We start from the raw sequence: 9,974 nt of genomic DNA on the forward strand, positions 1-9,974 counted from the left end.
TGCAAATAGGTGTCAAATTAAAGATATTCTTGTGCAAACCCAATTTGGTCATCAATGTATCGGTGCAAAATCATCAATTGGAAAAATATTCAAACACACGAGGCATCTCTTTCTTTCTGATTCGACAAATGTCAAATCAGGAAGAAAGATTCACTCACCGTGTGAATTATGTACATACCTACATAAATATTTTGGACATGTTGTAGTATCCCATCATGAATGAGTGCATAAAACCCCAAATGGGTTTGATTCCATGGTCCATTTGCGCCCGCCACACCCACGCAAACGGAGCAAAAACATATGTAAACATATCCGCATAATGCATAATATGGAACGAAGTGCGAACAAAGAAAGTCGGGTGGAGAAAGTCAGTCACCACCGGCATCGGGTGAATTTCATAAGCAATGGGGGTGAGCTAAACCCTGCGCTTCATCTCCTCTGGCCGGGAAGGTTTGAAGGAAAAAGCTTCCGCACTCACTCACCTTCACCGCAGCAGACGAGACGAGGACTAGTTCCCACCAGACACAAAAAGAGACCACTGCCTCTCCTCCTCTTCGCCTCCCCTTATCAAAGCACGACGATAAGCCCACCACCATTTACTGGACTGGACTTTACAAAGGGACAGGTAAAATTTCCCTCCATTTAATAATAACGATAAATAATATTCCATCTTATCGCATCCCGCGACCCGTGGGCGGGAAGACGTGGTTGAACCCTTGGTTGACCTCGTTAACCAAGGTCGATTAGAAAATGGTAAAAAATATGCCGTTTTTCGATTATTATTTTCTCTGAGGTTCTTATGATGTGTTATCAATTAAATGAGCAAAATGAATAAGAATAAGTCACTAAAGATTGCATAATATATGGAATTGATGATATTTCCTTTAACAGATATGTCCATTGGATTTGATATCCTGTCACGCCGCGACCTTTTCCCAACGATTTCCTCCATGGGATCAAGAATAGACTGACAAACTATCTACCTGCCCTTGAGCAGGAATTAAAGCAACAAAAGTATTTGCGATTAAGTTGTTGCTAGTGTGGTGGGAGTTTTCAAGGGTCGAGTGCAGGGTTGACTGACCTGAGAAGAGAACATATTAGATCGGAACTGGGAACCATGAAATGCGACCAGAACCCGGAGTTAGTTTAGTGAGTGGAGCCCTTCAGTCCTCCTTGGCTAAGGCGCAACGTAACTACCAATTTCACGGAAGTGAAAGTCTACACAACTCGGAAGAACGTAAAGAAGCTCGGAATAAAAAGGCGTCTGCTGTGGATAAAAACTTAACAGCGTATTGCAACTCAATTGGGAGTTGTTTTGCCTCCTACTCGGCTGAACAGTTTTTGCAACTTGGGAACTCGCTCAGTTTTGACGACGGGGGATTTCTTGAACACACCATTCCAGAGGTTAGAAACGAGTGTGTCATTCTGAAGCAAACTCGAAAAAATGAACTTGCTCCTGTTGGAGGATCTAATCGGAAAAAGAAGAAGGTGATCTCTACAATTGGTCACAATAAAGGATCGAAACCATCATCATCACTAACTTCTAGTCCTCTTTGTAACGGGGTAATTGCTCCGACCTGTAAAAAAGTGAATAACGTAGCTGTAACCGAGTCCCAATCGAAAGGAACACCATCTAAAAATCTACAGCCTAAAAAACCTGGGAAGTTTGATAATCTCATCCAAAAATTATCTAAACTCTTGAAGGATACGACAATTGGCAAGAATAAACGGAGACGCTTAACACGAAAATTGCGTCAATTAGAGAAACAGAAAAGCGAAGAGACGCCGACGCTTCAAAAAATTCAAATTGATATTAAAACAAATTCAAAACTGACTGAATCGCCGACTAAATCTCCATCATCACCAAGCAAATTGTCAATTCAAAAGTCTGTATCTGCAACTGCCAACAACGGTCTCGGGGTACAACAAACCAAAGGAATCAATCTCCTCAAGACAAAGATGGGCCCTGAAAATGGGTTAAAAAATGACGTTGCGTTGACAAATGGCACATCTTTAAGTTTGCAACTACGGCTTCCAGAACCAAAACGCATTTTATATCCCAAGGAGAAAATTCTCCTTGGCTGGCGAAGCAAGCGCGGTCCTGGCGCTGGATTCCACAACTTTGGCAACACGTGCTATTTAAACTCGTCCCTCCAGGCATTGTTTCACATACCTGCGTTCGTAAATTGGATTCAGAATGATGAAGAGCATCGCAAAATGTGCAAAGGGATATGTAAGTCAAAAGTTTTATTAATAAAATCACAAGCTGCGAGAAAATTAATTAACTAATTTGGCATTTACTTAATATTTTCACGGATTTATTTGTTGCGTTTTGCTTTTTTCAGTACCAAACCAAACCACTTGCATCATTTGTGTCGTGTATCTGACCTTGCAAGAGCACAGCCGAACATCATCTTGCATTAGGCCTCGAGTGCTGGATAAACTTAAGGGTAACATTAAACACTGATAATTGAGTTTATATTTCTGGTAGCAATCTCGTCTTCGTAGATAAATCACAAATTATTATCTTGTTTGTAGCAATATGCAAGCACTTCAGCTACGGTCGACAGGAAGACGCTCACGAATTTCTCCGATATTTACTTGAAGGGATGGAGCGGTCATATCTAACTCTGATTAATGGTCTTCGACTTGATAATCGGACAAAAGAAACCAACCCCCTTGGTCAGATATTTGGTGGTTACATCCGAACAGAAGGTCTGTATTTTGTACACTTGAATTTTCTTAACCTATACGTTTATCCCAGCTGGGTAATAAGTTTATCACCGACTTATCTTGTTTTTTGTTTAATTATTTAGTCACATGTCTTCAGTGTAGCTTTGTTTCAACAACATTCCAACCGTCTGCTGAACTACAATTAGATATTCGGCATTCGACGACTCTAGAAGATGCTTTGCAACTTCATTTCAGAAGAGAAAGGTACCTATTTACATATTATAAATTATCAACAATTGTCCGATCTGTAAACAAGGACAAAAAATTTATTGGATGCTGATTATTCTTATTTCTGCTTCAAGATTGGATAATAACGATTATAAATGTGAAAAGTGTCGGAAAATCAGCCAAGCGACAAAACAATTTTCATTGGAACTGCCTCCTCTTGTCCTCTGTCTTCAGCTAAAGCGATTCACCCTTTATGGAAACAAAATTGGTAAACGAATTCATTGCAACAAACTGTTAAACATGTCACGATATTTGCACAAGTCGCAAAAAGCTTCAGGATTTTATCAGGATAATGTAAGTTATATTATTCAGCTTCAATCAGCAATTAAGCGTTATGTGGGTTAATTATTTTTTGTTATATTTTACTAATTTCCGACTGATTTCAGGAACTCAAGTACCGCTTAGTTGCATTGGTCACTCACTTGGGACAATCTCCAAATTGCGGTCATTACACTGCAATTGCTGAAGGCTCGAATGGTTCTTATTATCAGTTTGACGACCAGTTTGTGCACGAAGTTACTGGTCAAACAGCACTGAACAATGATGCCTACTTGCTAATTTACGAGATGGACCGCAACTCTCAACCTACAGGTGGACTTCATTATTCAATTCCCAACAGTCCAAATATTCTGTCCAAACCTGCTGCTGCTACTACGTCCGGAACGTTGATCACAAATGGAAACTCAGATACGCCGAAAAAGTTTGCAATTCCTTTTGCTAAGAAGAATGGAATTCCAAATTCACCTGCACTGAATAAACCCACTGTCCTGAGCAACACTGATTCGTCAAAAGCTAATGGTAATAGTGGTCCTGATTCCAGCGGCGACCGACGAGTAATTAGATTTGGGATTCCTCCAAATTCACTCATCAAGTCAACGGCACAGAATAAAATTAATGTCCTGCAACCTGGGATCGCGGTGACGAACTCAGCCCGTGTCTATTCCTCGTCATTATCAACAATGGTTGTTCCTAAAGCCAACTGTGTCCCGTTGGTTCCCTACGGCGATATTGATAACGATGAAGCCACTGAACAAGAACCCAAAGAAGAAACTAGGAAAACCTCGCCAAAACAAGAAAGAATTATTGGACCGTTGTTAGAGGTTAATAATAAGAATCATCATCAGCGCAGCCCATCACCAGCCGCAAGGGTTGTAATTCCATATAAGCTGCCTTCTTCACCTCCCTTGTCGCCAAAAGCTAACAATCCTGAATATAAATTCGGGATTAAAAGAAAATCGGAAGCAATGTTAGGGTCGACTTCCGACCTTACTAAATCTGACATGCCCACTTCGAAAAAATCACCTATAAATGCTACGAGTAAATGGACCATTGTTAGTTTAAAAAATGGTAACTTATCCGATCCTGAAAAGAATTCTTCAGAAAGTTCCAAAATCAAATCAAAAGAACTGATACGGGCTAAAAGTGCCGAAAGGACAACCCAAAAAAGCCAGCAAACTTCTCGACTCGCACTTCCTCCACCGCCTCCACTAATTCCCAATGCCAAAAGAAAACTCAACGATTCGACCAAGATTAACCTATCGATAGATAGCACTACTAAATCCAATGGATCATCATTTCCAAGTCAAAGTACACCTAAAGAGTTGTCGCTACAAACTGCCGTTCAAAACGGTCATCATGAGAAAAAGAAGAAAAGGAAACGATCAAGGTCGTCATCTTCTTCTAGCGACAGTTCTTCCACTGATAGGGATCGAAACAAACAGAAGAAAGAGGGCAATGGGAAACTTGACAAAAAGAAAAAGCTGAAAAAGAAGGGACGGGAAACCCCCAGTAAAAGATCTTCGAGTTCAGACGATAGTTCCGATAGTGAAAGCGACTCCTCTTCTGGAGGAAGGCGTCATGGACACAAGCGGCGGCACAAGAATAAGAAGAGAAGGCATTCAAAGCACCGCGATGAATCTAAAGAGAAAATTAAGGTGTCCAGCGGCAAGGGTGAAATGAATGGTTGGTTGCCCACTACTGAGCGTGATGCTTCCAGCGTTGAAAGGGAGCAGATTTTGAGGCAAGCACGCAATCCTAGCCGCAGTCCATCAAAGTCCATCAGCTCCAAATCCAGTGACAGATTTAATCCAAGTAGAATAGAAGGCAGAGAGAAGTCGAGTAAGTTCCAATTCCAGTACTGTTCTTATTAAAATCCACACGCAAAATTTATGTATATACTTCAAATATAATATGTTAATCGATAAAATGAGATGATAACAAGGCTTATTTGTTTCTTAGTTATTGGATGGAACGGTGAGCAAAGTTTACTGTCAAAATCAATCGATGACGAGAGGAAGGAACTGAGCAGAAAATCAAGAGAAGGATATGACGACGAATTAGATCAGGGTCGAGTAAGTATATAAAATATGAGTACTTAGTACTAATACTTAAATTCTGAAGAAATACAGTGCAAAACGGATAATTAGAAACTTTTAATTAAAAATTTGTTTTATGTTTTCAGATTAAAAAACCGCATTCGTCCCGTTCACCATCCCGAGAAACACCTGATGGTAACAAGTTCCAGTCTCTGCAGGACAAAAAGAAGCTGGTTGCAAAGTGGAGCAACATTCTAGACGGTTATGGTGATGGATTTAAAGATCACGCAAACATGAAATCGCCCCCGAGTGACAAGAAGAAGCCTTGGGTAGCGAAAAAGTTTGATAATTACTCAGACCGTCCCTACCCTCCAAGCCGTGGTCCACGACAAAATGGTTCTGGATTTGGAGGGCACAACAGACCGTTCGGTTCTTACTCTTCTGGATACCGAAGTAATACTGGTAGTAATTCGCGACCCGGTTACAATGGAAGTAATAATCGTTCCCGATATTACGATAATGGTAAACATTGGAACAGTCGGCAGAATCATTACTGAACTGAATGTATTACTATTAGTTAGCCCTCTTCATGTTTATGTAAGGGTGAATATTTTTTGTTGTATTTACGTTAACATGCTTGGCCGAAATAGTTAAAAAAAGAGAGGTCAAAAAAATTCCTACATATGATTTAATATTTAATTTAATTAGCAATACTACAGAAATACGTTCTCTACTGAATGTGTTATTGTCGTCTTTATAAGATCCGGATGTACTCGACGATCTTTAAGTTTAATAATTTCCATTCAGATGTGCTCAATTAGCTCCTTCAATTTTTATGTAATTTCGTTACTTGTGATAAGTGATACCACATCATTTTATGTACTTCACTATTGATGTAAAAGATTTAAAAAACAAAAGAAAAACACTTGCCCACAACATATTCAGACACGTGTTGACTATGTAGTTGTATCTTTTCATTCTTTTATGTATATTTGAGGAAAATGTAAATGACTGAATCAAATATCTGATGAAAGCTTGCAAAATGAACTGCCTATATTAACTATAACGTAATTAAAAAGGTGTAATGAATGCCTATATATCATGTTACTAATATTTGTACGTAGTCTAATCAAGTTATATACAGTTTAAACACACTTATTAGACGATAAGCCAAGAATATTCATAAACCTCTATTTTATACGATGACAATGGATATATAATGAATTCATGGAACACAGCGGTAAATTATAATAGATTAGCTAAATATTTTACTGGTAAAATCGTAATTACTGTGTAGTATTTACCAGTCTAATAATTTATCATTAACTTTGTTTGCATCGTGAAGAGTCAGATTGAAGCAATACGGATTAAAATATTATGCTCTAGATACCTTTGTGTCTATCAATATTACTCTAGAACCTGATTGTCAAGGAGTATGTGTGTAAAACAAGACGAAAAAATTAATAAAGAACAGCAAATTGCTGCATCTCAATAACGTAACATTTTTTTCAATTATTTTGCAAATTAAAGGCATAAGGTAGTGAAAATTATTTGTTGATGCTACAGGCACTTGGACGCAAATCACCATTCGTTCACCAGCAGTGCATTAAAGAAAGTTGCACGACGTTGCTTACTTTCTCCCAATCTCACAATTCCCCAGTCCAACTTGCTTTCTCCGTCCCATCTGCTCCAGTAATCGATCGATGGTTTTAGAATTGGGTGAACAAAATCAGTACCACGGACACCACATGTACATTGATTACTGTGTAGATGTAGCTTTATTTACGTGTTTCTACTTTTGTACAGACTATGGTCGATTGGCAGATTGCATGCAAATGGCTCTCATCGAGCCTCGTCTCATTGTGCTGCACACATTACCCTCATTATTCCCTAGTTTACTATCCCCATGCGTGGATGGATGGGTACCTGGTGCGAGCTTGTCTCAATTTCCCATCCTTCGTGACAAAAATGAATGGGCTGTGTGATTTTGTGGGTGTTCATCCAATCGCCCGGAGCAGGACAATTTCATCAATGATTGCCCATCAATAAAATCACATTCTGTAGAAGTCGACCAATTTTGGCGATTTTCCGGTGGTGTCACAATGTTGAAGGAATATGAAATCAAACTTATCGGCGGACCGCGGACGTGTACGAGCAGTGGAGTCGACCTCTGTATTTACCACAATATGAAGCTTCCTTACTTACTTATTATGCTTCCCTATGTCCTCACTTTCAATTTAGATGGAAATTTAAACACTTTTTACGATACGATAACCAAGAAATTGCAGCATTGCAACCAAGCAGTTTATTAAAAAAGGAATTAAAGGTTTTAACTGGTAATGTCCGTCTGATCGTGACCTCATCGCATTGGTGGGTCACGACTTCAGGTGAGAAGCAATGCAATTTGAAGGCAAGTCGTTTAAGAATTTTGCACTCTGGAGGATCTAGCCAAGCAACTTATTGTAAATGCATGCTCAACGCTCAAACTTCAATCCAATCCCTTTAATCGCATTTCATCGGATCAGAAGCAGAAGCCGAAGTTGGCATTGTTAAATTTAGAACATTTTTTTTAGCTCCGTCCGTCATATTGTAAAGCGATCTGATTCTCGTGACAACACAATGCCCCATTCCAATAGAAGACGAAACGTTTGTTCATTGTTTTAGATCGTCATATTTTTTGCTCCTACTCAAAATCATGAGATGAAGAATTGAAGATCTGCAACGGCTTTCTTTCGGCTTGGTGAGAACTCTGAAAAATTGTATTATGATAATAATTCGACTCTTTATGACTGACGATGTAAAATTATTTTCATGGTTCTTCATGATAGACATAACATCGTTTAATTTAACTGTGTAATTTTAATTCGTCGTGAAACCAATATAAATGGCGACAGTAAGTTAAACGGGATCGTTTTCTAGTTATAATTCATCATGCAACTTTAACGGAAATAAACAAGCACGTGGACATTTCGTGGTCATTATTTCTTTCCAGAATCCCTCAAGCTCTGAGATCTGGGCACAAATCAGCCAATCTGTAGGCTGCATATATATCAGTTTTCGCCATCAACTCTGCACTTGAGGGCTATCACTTTTATTGTTATTGCTGCACAGAGTCTGCAGTAATCTTTTATGTTGTCGAGACGTTTATTTGGAAATGTGACATCCGACGGAACAACAACAGTTGTCGGGTTTCAGGAACAAATTAGATTTAATTTGTTTTGCTGAAAGAAATTCTTGGAGGATAAAAACCTGCGTTTGGTGGTTCGTTCGTGTTCATGATTTGAGACGACCATTTATCATCGGCCAGTTTTTCCTTAATGCATTTCTCCTCCTCGTTCCCTATTCCTCATCATGCTTAAATTGCCCCAAGACAATTCATTTATCTTTAACAATGTCACGACGAAATAGTGATAATGGTCACGTTGTAGATGGTTTACGAGTGTTTTACCAATGTTTCTAGAAAATTGTGTTTCCTCCACTAACAAAGCCAAATTATATGGCTATGTGCTTACTTGCTTTATTAGGACTTTAGTCAATTGCATGAAAACTACATAAGTAACAGAGCTGCTCATCTATGTATTTACATATGTAGAAATTACAGCAGCCAAACTCCTGATTAACCAACCGGATTCTCATGATCATGCAAAACAAAGAAAAATGTTGATTTAAAAACGAATTTTGGTTTTTTATGACGCTGTTAATTTGTCAAGATAATCGTTAATTCGTTTCGGTAGGAATAATTTGTGCCTTTTAAAATGCTGATACTGCCCTTTGCTTCTCATGCATGGGTATTTACATTTTTATCAGAAAGATATCTTATCGAATTGTACAATACCCTTTTGAACCCAAGTTCAGATAATTCAGGCTACTGCCATCCACTCTTGTCAGTCGTCCACCAATAAAAATAGTGTATTCTTGAAGAATCGTCATAACCCTCAGTCCACTAAATCTTATCAATTTCAAAGATAAAGTCGTATTTCTGGTGAAAAAAATGTGTGACCAATTCTGACTCAGCGATATGATCAAGATAATAAAATCTTACTTTGTCTGGTTCTCTGAGTATGAAGATTACTTAGAAATTTCATCAGTAATCAAACTAATCAAGCACTACTCGTCGCTATCACTTGTTAGCCCGAGTCAGGGCTTATGGAACTGGTAAGTTTGTGTGTCTGTCTGTCCGTTGTGTCTGCTGAACCACTGAATCGATTTTAACCAACTTAGAACTAGTGTTAAAAGCCGGGGTGATAAAGTCAGGTCAATTCAGGTAAAAAATTTAGAATTGACTCTGCCCCTGACTCGGGCTGAATGAAGTCTGAACGCAAACAAATCCTGCAGTGGTAGGTTTTGTTCTTGAATACATAATAATTTCAAACTTTTCTCCTGTCTCAAAGACATTCAAATCAATAATTATCATAAAATGACATGACGAACAACATTCCGATGGGATTCTCTCCTCACTAACAAAAACACAGCATCGCATTTATCAATTCATCCCACGGTTAATTCTTAACCTGCGTCCTCTATCATCGTAAATAAATATATGCCAGATATTTAGCATTCACCCCAAGTTTACTTAGCTTCACGTGTCGGCATAATAAACGCTGAGAAAATTCACGATTGCTAATTGAACAAAGTGCGAACCGACTCCGCGTCCTCCAAATAAGGGGTTCGCTCTATTGCTGCGAAAAGACCATTCGC

The 9,974-nt window shown here is 38.8% G+C and overlaps 1 protein-coding gene across 1 annotated transcript; it reads left to right on the forward strand.

Annotated features, from left to right (window-relative positions):
- The first annotated feature begins 464 nt into the window (after nt 1-464).
- On the forward strand, nt 465-6,776 carry LOC110861525 (ubiquitin carboxyl-terminal hydrolase 36). The gene is made up of 9 exons (XM_022110652.2): nt 465-625; nt 892-2,233; nt 2,346-2,450; nt 2,539-2,715; nt 2,817-2,937; nt 3,036-3,255; nt 3,348-5,079; nt 5,200-5,312; nt 5,423-6,776. Exons 2-9 carry the CDS (start codon nt 1,123-1,125, stop codon nt 5,831-5,833), a joined length of 3,990 nt encoding a protein of 1,329 aa, XP_021966344.1. The 5' UTR covers nt 465-625; nt 892-1,122; the 3' UTR covers nt 5,834-6,776.
- Nucleotides 6,777-9,974: the final 3,198 nt, after the last annotated feature.

The sequence above is a fragment of the Folsomia candida genome, unplaced genomic scaffold, assembly GCF_002217175.1.
Source record: "Folsomia candida strain VU population unplaced genomic scaffold, ASM221717v1 Fcan01_Sc042, whole genome shotgun sequence".
NCBI lineage: Eukaryota > Metazoa > Arthropoda > Collembola > Entomobryomorpha > Isotomidae > Folsomia > Folsomia candida.

Bases quoted from the DNA above. Each gene is read 5' to 3' on its own strand.
- LOC110861525 (XM_022110652.2), top strand. From the start codon at position 1,123: ATGCGACCAGAACCCGGAGTTAGTTTAGTGAGTGGAGCCCTTCAGTCC. The intron at 2,938-3,035 runs GTACCTATTTAC...TTCTGCTTCAAG, and splicing joins CTTCATTTCAGAAGAGAAAG to ATTGGATAATAACGATTATA. The intron at 3,256-3,347 runs GTAAGTTATATT...GACTGATTTCAG, and splicing joins CAGGATTTTATCAGGATAAT to GAACTCAAGTACCGCTTAGT.